The sequence below is a fragment of the Aquarana catesbeiana genome, linkage group LG06 (genome assembly GCF_042186555.1).
Source record: "Aquarana catesbeiana isolate 2022-GZ linkage group LG06, ASM4218655v1, whole genome shotgun sequence".
Lineage (NCBI taxonomy): Eukaryota > Metazoa > Chordata > Amphibia > Anura > Ranidae > Aquarana > Aquarana catesbeiana.
The window spans coordinates 147551281-147566915 of NC_133329.1; the positions used below are offsets into that span (position 1 = coordinate 147551281).

The following is a 15635-nucleotide window of genomic DNA, read 5'->3' on the forward strand; positions in this document are numbered from 1 at the left end:
TTTGCCTTCTCTTTGTCCCCAGTCACCCACTCGATTATTTTGTAAAGGGCCCACATGCTCAGACCTGACCTTTTTCTATTAATATATTTAAAAGACTTTCTGGGGGTTTGTCCTACTATCTTTTGCAATTTATAAAAACTTTCATAACATGGTGAGCAAAGAGGATGGCATACGTTTATCACCCCTCTGAGCCCATCATCAGGCAAAATTTCTCATACTTGAGAAGAAAAAAAAACAACAATATTGAAACTGGTTAGTGATGAGATATCAGTCTCATGGCAAAGCGATATTGAACCTGGTCATGTACAAGGTAAATACACAAACTGTAAAATGTCAAACTGTATACAGACATCCCTGTCACACATATTTGGCTTACTTACAAAACAATGAAATACATTATGTACACACATACAATAAAAATTAGAGAGGAGTTCATTGATTTGTCGACCACATTTCATGGGCAGCTGAATGACAAATCACAACAGCAAACTGCAATCTAGCTGTGCTTAGATTTGATGATCCCGTGTCGGTTTGTAAGTCAATTCACTCACCTCTTAAAAAAAAATAAAAAACACAAAGCACTGAATATTGCATAGCAGACAGGAATAGGCCACTTACAGAGAACGCCAAACTATTTGAGCTGGAGTAGTGTTTGGTGTACAACACCTAAAATTAATTACTTTCTGCTCTTTCTTCTTGGCCAAAAGAACCCTTGTGCATTTAACTCCATCCTACTGTGGTTTAAAAAAAGAAAGAGACAGAAGGGATTTCCGAATGACATAAAGCCTGAACAGACAGCGCAAACTGGAGGCGACAATGCTCCGAGCAGGACATTACACACTGGATGCCAGGCATGAAATCTGGTACTGTATACACCTTCATATCTCAACTCTAAACAAAATACTTTTGTGTAGTTCTTCTTTAAATGCATAAAAGCACACATTGCGTAAGGTTTTAACATTGGTTTTGTTCATTACTCTTTCATTTTCTCATTCTTAAAATAAGTAATATTTAGTGAAATGCAACTTGCATATTGAAAGAAAAAAAGTCTGTAAAAGCCAGAATGGCTGGAGTTCCTTCTCCCAGCCCAATTCCTCTGACGGACTATTATATTTGAAGATGAGATGCAGATTTTATAGGTCATCTTCACTGCTTCTGTATATCGGGACAGTTAAGAGCGTCTTTGCGGACATAACCATCCCAGGCTATATCTGATTGTTGTGCAGAGTCTGCTGGGGAGTGTGGCAGGAAGTACATCCGACCCTCTCCTGACGGAGGCTATTTAGTGCATTCAGTACAATGTCCGGCATGTGGTCTGTGATCATTCTGGGGCTGATATAAATACTGCTAAATGAAGTCTCCTTTGACCACCTTGCGCTATATTTGACATCAGAGAAACACAACCTGAAAAAGATTTAAAAAAAAAAAAACACACATTTACTCATGAACCGTGTACCAACCCAGAAAAAAGCAAAAAACTATGTTGACACATAACAGTGCATATCTATCTTCAGATGTGCAATCCTCATTTACACTTGTCTGTAAGCAGATGTCTTTTTTTCCAGAATGTATACAGTGGCAATATAGGATGCACTACTCAACAAAGGATGAAGATTCTTCAGGGAACAATGATTTAAGTGAATTTATCTAACATAATTCGTAACAACGCAGACAGATGGCCCACTTTTGGGAAGCCAATCAACTGACCAATCTATTTTTTTATTGTAGTAGAAACTTAAGCACCTAGAACAGGGGTCTCAAACTGGCGGCCCTCCAGTTGTTGCAAAACTACAAGTCCCATGAGGCATTGAAAGGCTGACAGTTACAAGCATGACTCCCACAGGCAGAGGCATGATGGGACTTGTAGTTTCGCAACAGCTAGAGGGCCGCCAGTTTGAGTCCCCTGACCTAGAGGAAACATATGCAAAAAATCAGACCATATAAAAATTGTATGTAGATGGTGTTCCTGGACCAGTTTGATCTTAAGACCCATATCTGTAAGGTAATAACCACTTATACACTGTATTTGCCCATCTGTCATTTGTGGTTTGCAAGATATGGACAAGTCAAGCTGTCTATGGATTTTGATGACTGAGGTTTTCAATCATAGTCAAAGTCTACTGACTGGGTGTGGAAAATTAAGTTCATAAGTTAATTGTTTCTTGCACTGAAGACCAGATCACATGCAAGGATAAAAAAGCACAAGCCTATTGTGTAGGGTGTAAAACGAATCTTCTAAAGGTTGGACCACTACATAACATCTGAACACTAGCTAAACTGTATGTGTAACTTAACTGGTGCTCTTTTTCAGTTGGTAATTTTGGATTAGTTCACACCATGTGCAGAAACGCAGAAAGAAATCTGTTTACACCTGAACACTTATGTGCAAATTTTTTCTGCGCAGAAATCTGCAACATGTATGCAGTTTACAGCGCAGAAAAAAAACCTGACATTACCACAACATTTTCTTTGTGTCCTTGTATAGACCTTACGCAAGTCACAACTAAAATTTTCCATCCGTTTTTATGCAGGTATGGTGTGAACAAGGCCTAAATGCACATATTTGACTTGCACCTCATCCTTTTTAAAAGCATCCTCCCAATAACCAATGCCATACATGTAACTTAGCATGTTAAAGTGTTCATACCAGATATTAATTCTCTATAAATGGGATAAAAGAAGGCTAATGGTGGCCATATATGCTTTGATTGAAATTATCCTATTGATGCACGATTTAATCAAAATGATCAAATATGGAAACAATTGAATAGCCGTGACTTCCTTTCTGATCGATTTAAATCGGATTAGAGCAAACTGACCCCATCGGTTTAGAAAGAAAATGACTTGATTGTTCTGCATTGATCAGCAACACTGGAACATTGATCAGCAACCCTGGAGATAATTCTGTTCATAAATACAATTATATTTCAAGCGATCAGATTATGAGTACATGGGGGAAACAGAGATGTGATCGATATGACAATCTTACCTTAACTATCAATTGAAATTGAGGTGTGTGTTATGTCTGCTAGGATTATTATATATCCGCTGGCTGTTTACTGATGCATATTACATTCACAATAATTTGCACTTTATATTTTGTACGTTTTTGCTCACATTTATTATTGAGCACAAACACTTTATTGTATACATACTTATGAACACATTTTGTATGCTATTGTTCACATTGATTATGAACTATTGAGCACAAGTACTCTATTGCCAAAGTCAATACTATTAGCGCCCCCTTATTAATATACATCCCCCACAAGCGCAAAGCTTGCTTACCAAGCATTTGAGGGGAGCAGCTTTTAACTTTACTTTTATTTTTAGTTCATAGTATAATCTATTTGTACTAGTTCTATTAGTGCGAGGTTCTTTTTTATTGCTGGCTTGGGAGTGCGCATGAATGGGTGCCTCTTTAGCACCCAGCTTGCTAAGGAAGCATCTGGAGCAGGGAGATGCGGATAGCACCGGCAGGGTACAGACAGAAGAGCAGAGGGTGCTTTCTGTGCAATATCATTGTACAGAGCAGGTAAGTAGAACGTATTTTATTTTTATTTTTTTTTAAAAAAAGACTTTTATATTACTTTAAGTGGAAAAGGAGACCCTCCCTTATGCCGTGTACACACGGGTGGACTTTTCGGCATGAAAGGTCCGACGGACTTCCGACGTACTCTCGAACGAACGGACTTGCCTACACACGATCACACCAAAGTCCGACGGATTCGTACGTGATGACGTACGACCGGACTAAAATAAGGAAGTTGATAGCCAGTAGCCAATAGCTGCTTTAGCGTCGGTTTTCGTCCGTCGGACTAGCATACAGACGAGCGGATTTGTCGACCAGACTCGAGTCCGTCGTAAAGATTTGAAACATGTTCCAATCTAAAGTCCGTCCGATTTTCGACTGAAAAAGTCCGCTGCAGGTCCGATAAAGCCCACACACAGTTGGATTGTCCGACGAATTTGTCCCCTCAGACCAGTCCAGTCGAAAAGTCCACCCGTGTGTACACGGCATTAGAAGTGCCCCTATTGGGTTGGCCACAACTTACAGCCAATGCTCTACTTCTCTGTTCATTAAACAGGGCCACAGTGTTTCACATAGAATTGGAAACTTGTAGGATAGAAGAATGTATTACAAGTCTATGCTACCTATGGGTCATTTTAAAAGGCACCAGGGAATCCTGAAGGTGAGCAAATGAAAAAAAAAAATGGAATAATCAACAAGTATGTCAGACTTTGTTTTTCTTTGACGATCTGGGCTTGTTTGTATCACCAATTAGATCTTTCAAAGACTGACAATATGCTTTAACATTTCAATTCATCTTGAGCTGAATCAATTCAGTTATTAAAGTGCTAGATCCTATGTAAACCTGCACAATCAGTAACATCTACGTACCATCCTGATCTGCTTTCTTCTGTAATGTGGATGATTTTTCCTGGAAGGTACAGAAGAGGGTGTCGTGGGGAATCTAGAGGGGAACCATCAGTCAGAGTATTATATGAAGATGACTTCTGGACCAAAAAGCTCTGTTCAGCCAGTAGAGGCTGTGACAAGGAGGCCAAGTTTCTTCCATCCAGTTCTGTTGGGAAGTTGTCTGGATCGCCTCCAAATAATTCATACCAACAACCACGCAGTAGGATCTGGTACTGAGGATAGATAATCCCAGAAATAATTGTAATAATTAGACCACCACAATCACACAATGCGTTTTCAGGGGTTCAGGATTATCTATACAAGGCTCTCTTTTAAGGTACAGCATGTACATTTCCTTATCTAACAAAATACAGTGAAAGGGTATTTTCAAGTAGTTTTGTCCAATAGCCAGCAATAAATCCTATAATGCATCAATACCCCCTCTTATGTGGCTTTACCCTAAAATCCTGTCTGTATAGAGTGGGCGATTATAATCTTGCCAGAATGCAGTTAGCCTAGGCCCCAGACTCCAAAGGGGGCTAGGGGATTTAATGAAGAAAAAAAAAAAAAAATCTGCATTTTAGTGTTCTTCAAAGCTTAGACAACGTCTGTACCTGGAAGCATTATTTCAATATTTGCCACCCTCAGGCAGGTAATTTGCAGAGCAGAGTTCTTTATAAGCTCCAAGAGAATGATTAGGACCACTGTCAGGTTTTACAGCTATCAGGGGCTCTGTTATAAGACCTAGAGCTCCATAACAGAGCTGTGATAAAGAAACTTCCTTGTCCTGGTGATGCTGATTTTACCAGACAGGACGTGCGGTAAAGCTCCAACAGCAACACAGACAGAAAAGAAATAGTATTTGTTTTTTATTTTATACACAGAGCTTCTGTGTAGATAAAAGCTAGAGGTTTGTATAGTTTTTCACTGCTGTCTGTGTTCCGGTTGCAAATTCACCCTCACTTACTGTCTGGTAAAACCACTGTCACGTGGACAAACAGTGATGAAAAGTCTGTAAAGAGAACCCACTGCTGGGTGCGTTTCTATGCTATACAAACTCTTCATCACTCCATCTGATAAACATTTACCAGGTGGCATGGGAAAGGGATCTGGGCATAGCTCCTGAGGCGGAGGACTGGCGTTCTTGAAGTACCCGTATGCACAAAGGCATGCTGAATGCTGCTTTGATTGAATGATTGAAGCAGGGTATAAAGTTTATGCCAGGTGGTACCCTGACTCGACCGTTTCCTGCTTCAGGGTTTGTGGCCAGATGGGACACAAGACTTTGCACATATAGTGGACTTGACCTAACGTTTGTTGCTTTTTGGATGAGGCTACACTCTTATATACTTGGTTATTATGGTAAATGTTACTAAAGACACAACAAACCAGTTGAGAATGTCCATACATACAAACTTTAATTTACTTCATGTATATAATGCCCGAAATTGCTATTGCATCTGCAAGGAAAAGTCCAGTTATTGATTTAGCGCTGGTGAAATGTAAGCTTACCTGAATCATGCTGATTGAAAAGATTGTGAGTGCCTTGCGGGATAAACAAACAATCATGGTTTGAAATAATTTGTCCCCCTGGCTTAATTAATTACTTATAGGTACCGGACACACGGAGCTGACTCCTAGGTTCAAGAGAGATGGTCACCCGGCTGGAAATTCTCTTTCTTGCTTTCTTTCTCTTCTTAGATCTTTCATCCTCCTTCCTTACCCTCCTTCCCTTCTTTTACCCTTTCTCCTATAGTTTTTCTTGTTTCCCTTCTCCCACCCCATACACTTTAGCGTTAGTTGAGGGGTTACTAGACCCCGATAAATTATTAGGAAAATGGTTGGTAATGGCCCTTTTAAGTTTCCTGAAACAAGTTGTGTGTATTACTTTTATACAGAGCTCCTTGCAGATGTTAAAGCGATTGTAAAGGCAGAAGTTTTTTTTATCCAAATGTATTCTATGCATTAAGATAAAAAGCCTTCTGTGCATCAGCCCCCCTAATACTTATCTGAGCTCCCTCTAGATCCAGCAATGTTGTAGAAGTGTCTTGACTGCCCGGGACTCCCCTCCACATTGGCTGAGACAGCAGAGCAGCACCATTGGCTCCTACTGCCGTCAATCAAAGTCAGTTCGCCAATGAGGAGAGAAAGGGTTCAGGCCGCGGCTCCGTGTCTGAAAGGACACCGGGAGCTGTGGCTCAGCTCGGGTGCTCCCATAGCAAACTGCTTGCTGTGGAGGCACTTAACAGGAGGAAGGGGCCAGAAGCACCGAAGAGGGACCTGAGAAGAGGAGGATCCAGGCTGATCTGTGCAAATCCACTGCACAGGGCAGGTAAGTATGACATTTTTTTTTTTAGATAAAAATAACAAACAACGAGATTTTAGTATCATTTTAAGTATTGACAGTGCCCTATTCCTCATGGGCCTTTCATAATTTATAGTTGGAACCAGTAGTGTATTTAGGTTTTGTGCTGCCCTAAGCCTGACTAAACTCGTGTACCCCCTAATTTAAATATGACCCACCCTACATGTCAAGGCCACACCCCTTGCTGTTTAACCGCCTGCCAACCGCTGGCCGTCAATTGACGGCCAGGCGGCGCAGCTCTCGTTACGGGCGGACGTCATATGACGTCCTCGCTTTCTTAGGCCACCAGGGGGCGCGCGCGCCGCCGCCGGCGATCCCGCGCGCCGTGTCACTAAGCACCCGGTGCGCGTGCCCGGCGGCCGCGATGTCCGCCGGGCACCCGCGATTACCGGTAACACAGCAGGACCGTGGATCTGTGTGTTGTAAACACACAGATCCACGGTCCTGTCAGAGGAGAGGAGACCGATGGTGTGTTCCCAGTACAGGGGAACACCGATCGGTCTCCTCCCCTAGTGAGTCCCCGCCCCCTACAGTTAGAATCACTCCCCTAGCAACACAGTTAACCCCTCCATCACCACCCAGTGTTAACCCCTTCACTGCCTGTCACATTTATACAGTAATCAATGCATTTTTATAGCACGGATCGCTGTATAAATGTGAATGGTCCCAAATATGTGTCAAAAGTGTCCGATGTGTCCGCCGCAATATCGCAGTCACAATAAAAATCGCAGATTGCCGCCATTACTAGTAAAAAAATAAAAAAAAATAAAAATGTTATAAAACTATCCCCTATTTTGTAGACACTATAACTTTTGCGCAAACCAATCTATATACGCTTATTGCGATTTTTTTTTACCAAAAATATGTACAAGAATACATATCGGCCTAAACTGAGAAAAAATTTGTTTTAAAGAAAAAAAAATTGGATATTTATTATAGCAAAAGGTAAAAATTATTGTGTTTTTTTTAAAACTTGTCACTCCTCTTTTGTTTATAGCGCAAAAAATAAAAACCGCAGAGGTGATCAAATACCACTAAAAGAAAGCTCTATTTGTGGGGAAAAAATGATAACAATTTCATTTGGGTCGAGTGTTGTATGACCGCGAAATTGTCATTCAAATTGCGACAGCGCTGAAAGCTGAAAAATGGCTTGGGCAGGAAGGGGGCGAAAATGCACAGTATTGAGGTGGTTAAAGACCTGCCCTGAAATTTTCGAGTGGGGACACTAGTTCTGAGGGCCTGGTGGGGGGGGCGATGGATTTCCTTAATTTGCATAGATTTCCTCTCACATCCTGTTTGGCTATGGGGCAGGAAGTGAAGGGAAATCACTGCAACGGGACAGGGATAGTAAAAAATATAAACTGACAGGGTCTATAACCCTCCCTTACTCTATCCAAAATGGGAAAAAAATAAAAATAAAAGTGTTGCCTATAGTTCTATTATAAGCACAAATTTCTGATAATTTTATGGAGAGGACTAAGAATAAGATATAACCATACCAATGGTGCAGCAGAAAACACATAGCACATTGAGGAAGGTTTGTGGTCCAGGATGATAGGACAGTCAAAATTAGAAGTGGCGCAATTGCCCACCCCACCCCCACAGGAATGCCGGCCACCCGCATACCGGAAGCAGTGCGGCCGCTTTATGAGGGCGCTATACTAATTTGCCTCTCAGCCCAGTTCACCTCATAAAACTGACACTTCACTAACAGTGTAGCGCAAGCCGGCGGGGACTCTTTGCGTGCTGCCCCCCTGCAAAGTGCTGCCCTAGGCCTTGTCGGCCTAGGCCAGGATACAGCGTTGGCTGGAACTGTAATGTAATTCTTTTAGAAGGGCCCCTCACATTATAGAGCTGGTGTGAGTCACTCTTATTTTGCCATCTGATCTCCTAATTGAAATAATGTTATGATCAATAATGTGTTTCCGTTTTTCTATCGTGACCAGACTATTCATTACCATACCATTGGTCTCTGATGCATTTGTTTTTTGCTTTTTTTTTAATGTTTTACATCCTATGCTTTTTCTTTCTATTAAATGCAACCAAAATAGACCCATTGGATAGTCCAAGCCAGTTATGATTTTCGCGTGTACCTATGTTACTGTGTGTGCAGCATTATACAAGGCTTATATTGTCGTTATGCTTTGTATTTCCTTTTTTTACTTGGAAAGAAAACGTAATAAAAAAAGATTGAAACAGAAAAGTCTCTGTAAAGTATCACTGGATAAGAGTTATAAAGAGGTGTTTTTATCCTTACCCACTCGAACAATAAAAATAAATAAAAAAGATTAAAAAAAAGGTGGCTGCACATACACTTTAATGAAACAAAGAGAAATTGGACTTTGCATCCTTCCACCCAGCTATTCTTCTTCATCTTGCCTTAGCACTGCACAGTCAAGCACAGGCATGCTCACCAGAATGCGCATATGAAATTTCAGCTGGTTTGCACAAGAAATGGAAAATGTATTCAAAGAAATAACTACAGGTGATACAAATAGAATTTAGCCTATTTGTATATATAGGCATAAACCGGATGAGGATTTTTTTCACCTTTTACCAAGAAATTCAGGATGCAGCAGTTTGTAAAAAGGCATAGCCAAAGCGTACATACCTTGGGCCGGTTACAGTTGACCACCATCCTTAGTATTCTGTTTTTCAAGTCTTCCATGTTAGGTAAACTCAATCTGTGCAGAACAAGGTAGCAATCAATAATGAGGGAATCATACTACATGTGTATGGAGTATGGAATACATATTCAGAGTTGGGTACTTACCTTGGTACAAGATCTTTACCCAGAATTATGGAGATAATGAAACTTTGTGAATATTCAGCAAGAGCTTTGCTAAACAAGGAAAAACAAATTAGGGTTATTTTTTTTTTATCACACAGGCTTACCAGACCAGAATAAAATTGGCTCTAAGCAACACTGAAGGCACCATATAAGGAAAATATTCTACTTAAATGGTAAGTCCACCTTTACATACATTTCCCCATGCACCACAGTTTCCCCAGTATATTAAAATGCTGTTTTCTGTTCCCCAAACAAATGCTCCCCTCTTCAGCTGCTGATATTTTCCTTCTCAATCCATCCTGCAGATGGCAGGAGGTACCCAGTACTAGATACGTAACCCCAGAAATCCGCAAACAAGCACTCCTTTTTTTCTAGTTCCCTCTGTAAGCTCCGCAGTGCATGTCATTTATAAAAATATGCTGTATAACAGCTTACTTCAGAGCGGTGTTCGGCGCTCAGCTGACTGCCTGCTGGTCTCCTCTTCCGATCCGATATCTGTAGGGGGAGGTGCTGGGAAACCCCTACTGACGTCAGCTGAGATGAGGGAGAGGAAAAGACCGGCGGGCAGTCACATGAGCGCCGAACGGCACTCTGAAGTAAGCTATTATACAGCACATTTTTTAAAAAGACATTCACCAATAGATATTGTGTGGTTTATACGTTTAATACAGCAATCAAAGAACAATCCAAAACAAATAAAAAACACATCCGCTGGCTAGATGTGTTTTAAAAGTTTTAACGTGCCATGAGCGGCTGGATTTTGTTTTCTTGGATTTTGTTTTCTTGGATTGCTGTATTGGACATCTACTTACCAGAAGCACCAAGACCCCCGATTGTGATCTTACTGAGGTCAGAAGTGTGGGCTCTCCAAGGACTGTCTTGGAGCTCTTGGAGTCTGAGCTCCCTGCAGAGTTACTAATAGAGAGTACCATACATCTGTTTTACTTGGTTTATATGCATTTACATTTAAAGTGGTTGTAAAGGCTAAAGGTTTTTTACCTTCAAGCACTCTACGCATAAGGGTAAAAAACCTTCTGTGTGCTGCTCCCCCCACGGCCCCCTCATGATTCAACAATGTGCACAGGAGCCTTGGCTGTCCTAGGTCACACTCTTCTCATTGGCCGAGACACAGAAGCCAGAGCCATTGGCTCCCACTGCTGTCAATCACAGCCAGTGAGCCAATAAGAAGAGGGTGGGGCCGAGCGACAGCTCTGTGTGTTTTATGGACTCAGAGCAGGGCTTAGGAGCAAGTACGCACCAGTGCCCCCATAGCAAGTGGCTTGCTATTGGGGGAACTGGTCAGGAGTGAGGAGCAAGGAGCGCCAGCGGGGGACCCAAGAAGAAGAACATCGGGGCTGCTCTGTGCAAAACCAACCACAGAGCAGGTAAGTAGGACAGGTTTGTTATTTAAAAAAAAAAAAAAAAAAAAAAAATCACTTTAGGTGGCTTATAACAGACTATAACAGAATTATGTTGTACAATAAAATTAGTGCAGGAGCCAAGCTAGTTTTTAAGCAATTTAGAATTGCCTGTGTAAAAGTACAAGAAAAGAAATCTCTCCATCTAAAATGTAAAAGCATAATGTCTCACTACCAGCAGCATCATCTGTTATCCTTCAGGTGCCTGTACATCAATTTTTATGGATTCTAGTATTCAAAAATGACACTATTTGCATCTTAATTTTTGTTTTAGTCATGCTATTTATTAAACCTTAGCAAGTTCGTGTGATGACTGCATTGATCAGGCAAGTTGTCCCTGTAGATTGCTGCATTAGACAACTGGCCAATGTTTATTGAAAAAAAAAAAAAATTTAAAGGCTGAACTCCATCTTTCCTTTCTGTCTTGAAGTTAAAGAGACTCCTCTCCTGTATTGAAATTGCTTATTCTGACTTCACTGCACACCGTAAGATTCTCAGTGTGCATTAGAAACAGCAGCAAATCAGACAGAGCCCATCTCATTTCCTTGCTGATGTACACGCAGCATCAATTAGCCCTTTCCTTCCCAGTGTTAAGCCTGGTACACACTACTATTAAAAACTGAAGAGCTCAAAAGTCGCCGCTGTACTATCGGATGTTAGTACAGCGATCTTTCCTGGTGAGATATTGTGTTCTGACAGGGAGGTGCCCCCCCCCCTTCCAGAACACACCAACGACAGTATGTACAGCACCCTGTTGGCCCCTCCTACCAGTTGTGATCTACCTGCATTGCACAGAGAAGCACAAAGGTCTAATGATGGAGCCACTGTGTCTAAAATAAAAAAGTTTGTATTTAATAATTTTATTAGCATGTTGAGAAGGAAAGGGGGAACCAGGGAAGGCAAAATAAAAGCAGATTAAACTTCAGCTTTAAGTATATAATTTACATGCGATTAGGGCCTTGCTGCTCTCTAATAGCTTAAGCCAAGATTTTTTTGGCATGGGGTACCCCTGTCCGGTTTTTAGAAATATCTACAACCCCCAGTGGGGAATCTCCCTCAAATTTCTGGCTTCCTAATCAAGTAGAAACAAACTGAACTAAAAAAGATCAATCTGAGATTGTCTGCACTTCTTGCCCTGGTGGTGACATACTAGGTATATCTGAATTTTGACAAAGTAAACAGCTGGATGCAGCACAGACAATGCTTATTCTGCCTAATGCCCCATACAAGGGAGAAGTGGGGATGTTAAAAAGAAAATTTGAAAAATAAGCCACGAGTTATGTATTGTGTGGACAAATCCAAAGACAGATCATAGGTGCCTTAATGTACTTTTTACTCCTTACTACACAAGTCAACAGAAAAGCACATTCTTACCTTAGCAGGCCCCCTGGTGGAGAAAATGCATAGCATTTCAGAGTAGGAAATGAACTTCGAAGCAATATTGCCAATAGAGCAGCAGCTCCAGCTCCTAAGCTATGTCCTACGATGACCAACTTGTATTCCTGCAGGAAAAAGTAGTAAAAGACTTCTACAGAAGATGAAAAAAAACATTATGACGTGCCCCAGATAGGAGGGTCCTCAGCATCCAAAAGCAATTTAAAAAAGGTAATATGTAATTTTGCACATTCAACGCGGTCCCTTGTCCCTCTGTCAGAGCTGTGGGTCTAAAACCATATGCAAGCTCCATGTCAAAGCTTACACAGGGTCAACAATCTTCTCCCCTCCCTTAGGTGATGATGCTCTGACCTGAAAATTGGTCAAAGCACTGGATCCTGGTAGGAAGGGAAGGTCACATGTTTCAATCATACCCAGAAGCGCAAAAGAGGAAAAAACAAACAGAAGAACAAAGTGATGTGGGAGTGCCATTAATTTTTCCCAGTGCTTTGCAAATAACGTTCTGAGATATATTCAGGGATTGCAAGGATTGACCATTACAGAAGGGGAGCTCATTCCAATTTCTATTTTCATGGTTTGATAAAGGATCACTTATAGCAAAAGTATGTCCAATTTTGGCTAAATTGGCTCACTGGGACTAAAATGGAACTCCAGGGTAATAATGCATAAGTAAAAGAAGACAATGCATATTTCAACTCTATTAAAAAAAAAAAAAAATGACCAAAGAATGTTTTTTAATTCCACTAAACTGTGCCTACCATAACGCTTTGTTACGTATCAGAATAAAATTTTATATGAATTGAGAGGGGTCTGGACATAAATTTGCCTTCAGCAGGTCTCAACTTACCTATTAAACAAATCTGATCCTTAAAGTAGAACTATAGGCAAACCCCCCCCAGTGAGGGTTTTAAAATAGCCAAAACAGAAAGAAAAAGGAAATCCCTGCAAATTGGGAATTTCTTGGGGACACCCAGGTCAACAGAACAAGTGACCCCATTGGACGATTTCCCCTCTATTACTTTTCTGGGGACAACCCAAAATTTGGGATTTTATTCTACTTTCAATGATAATGGTAAACAGGACAAATGGAGAGGGTGAATCTCCCTAATGGGCACAGACAGCAATAAAAACTGACAAGCATTCTAATCCCTCTGCACTATATTCAAAACAAAAACAAAAAAAGTTTTGCCTTTACTTATACTTCAATATCCAGAAAGATGTTGCAATTTAGTCTACTATTGTACCACAGCCCAATTCTTCCACAGAACACACAGTCAATTTATTGCATCCTGGTGACAGGTCTGAAGATCTAATATTGGTGACAGAGCAGAAGAAAAATAGGATTATAGACTCAGGACTTTAGTAAGGTGCAAGGAAATACTTACTGGTGCAATTGTGAAGGCTTGATTCAATATGCCATCATTTATTAATCTTCTGTATATGTAACTTGCAGCTTGAAATATACCCTGGAAAATGACATTTTTGTATGCAGTTAATAACGTGCCATCATGTGGTGGAAAGTTTAGCCTGATACGATTTCAGAAAGTTTCTCTAGAACTGTTAATGACCCATTTAGCAAACAACTAACCCAAACAAGGACTCCTTCAAGTGCTAAAATTCACAAAATGCGGCAAAGTGTACAAATGGAAGCCCCTTTACAAATCAACTTATGCCAAAACTGAAATTTAAAGTAAAGTAAACCAAACCTAAGAGGCTGTTGAGATACCAAATTTCCCGTTATACGCTGCCTGTAATTTGACCTCAAGCTCTGTGCAAAAACGTGGGACATGCAGCATGGCAGGAAACAAGAGCTTCCATGGGAAGCACATGCAAGAACACAGATTTAAAGTGGTTCTAAAGGCTGAAGGCTTTTCACCCTTATGCATTGTATGTATAAAAGTGATTGTAAAGCCTCGTTTAAAACAAAACAACAAGACAAAACATACATGTTATACTTACCTGTTCTATGCAGTTGGTTTTGCACAGGGCAGCCCAGATCCTCCTCTTCTTGGTCCCTCTTTGCTGCTCCTGGCCCCTCCCTCCTGATGAGTGTGCCCACAGTGAGTAGCTTCCTATGGGGGCACTGGAGCCGAGTCACAGCTCTGTGTGTCCATTCAAACACGGAGCCCCAAACCCAGCCCTACCCCCTCTTTCCCCTGATTGGCTGACTGACTGCCAGGGGAACCAATGGCACCACTCCTGTGCCAATCAGGAGGAATGTCCCAGACGGCTTAGACATTTATGGACATCGCTGGAGAGAGATGGGGCTCAGGTAAGTAATTAGGGGGGTGCTAGGTGGCTGCTACACACAGAAAGTTTTTTTATCTTAATGCATTAAGATAAAAAAAAAAACCTTCTGCCCTTACAACTCCTTTAGCCTGGGTTCACACTGATGCAAATACAGAGCGGGTGTAATGGAACACTTTAGGAACACACAGACTCGCAGGTCATGTAAAAAGCACAGTATTCCATGGCTTTGGTTCACATCTATGCGTTGCAAATTTGGTGCAAGGAAAAAAAAAAAAAAAGGGTCCTGTGCATGTTGACTGCGGGTGCGATCTGAATTCCTATGGTGTAGTGCGAATTTCATCTTCATAGGCTTTAATTGAACTTGCAGTAAACTCACAGCACACAGTTCACATCTCTGCGAATTGTTCACTGTCTGCCTCCTGAAATTTGCGGTAAAATCACGGTAAATTTGTGATAAAATCTTGGTAAATTCGCACCGGTCTGGTTCAAAATGCAAAGCAAATTCGCACCTCACACAGGACAAAAAAAACGGAGCAAATTCACAGTACATCACAGTAGTGTGAACCTAGGCTTAAGGTAAAAATAATCTTCTGCATGCAGCTTCAACACCCCTCCCCCCAACCCCCAGCCCTCCTCATACTTACCTGAGCTCAATTTTTTTGTTACCCTGTACTAGCTCTACATGTTTTTGTCTCCTCCTGTTGATATTTCACTGGTTTTCATTATGCTACCACTGACATAGAAAATATAGTTAAATGTACTTCACGTGGTTGCAGTATTGAAATGGACAACTCTCTTGTACCTGAATATGCATTTATTACTTAGTGTGTGCTCTAAAATTGTACTGCTGAAGTGTCAATAAAAAAGGTTTATTTGAAAAAAATTTTAATCCAGCAGCCATACATGTAAAAATTGTCACACGGTCTAATGCTTCAGCATCTACAAAAACTAAAATATTAGTCTGGTTTGACAAACCCTTTCAATACTTCAAGGTAA

The 15635-nt window shown here is 41.0% G+C and overlaps 1 protein-coding gene across 1 annotated transcript in view; it reads right to left on the reverse strand.

Annotated features, from left to right (window-relative positions):
* Positions 1-253: 253 nt before the first annotated feature.
* The window catches only part of DAGLB (diacylglycerol lipase beta), a 130352-nt gene continuing 114970 nt past the window's right edge, over positions 254-15635 (reverse strand). Inside the window, exons 10-15 of the mRNA XM_073591030.1 lie at positions 13775-13855; positions 12369-12496; positions 9559-9627; positions 9397-9469; positions 4403-4653; positions 254-1404 (exon numbers count right to left, since the gene is read on the reverse strand). Coding sequence (XP_073447131.1) covers positions 1206-1404; positions 4403-4653; positions 9397-9469; positions 9559-9627; positions 12369-12496; positions 13775-13855 — 801 coding nt within the window. The 3' untranslated portion in view covers positions 254-1205. The remainder of the gene's footprint in view (positions 1405-4402; positions 4654-9396; positions 9470-9558; positions 9628-12368; positions 12497-13774; positions 13856-15635) is intronic.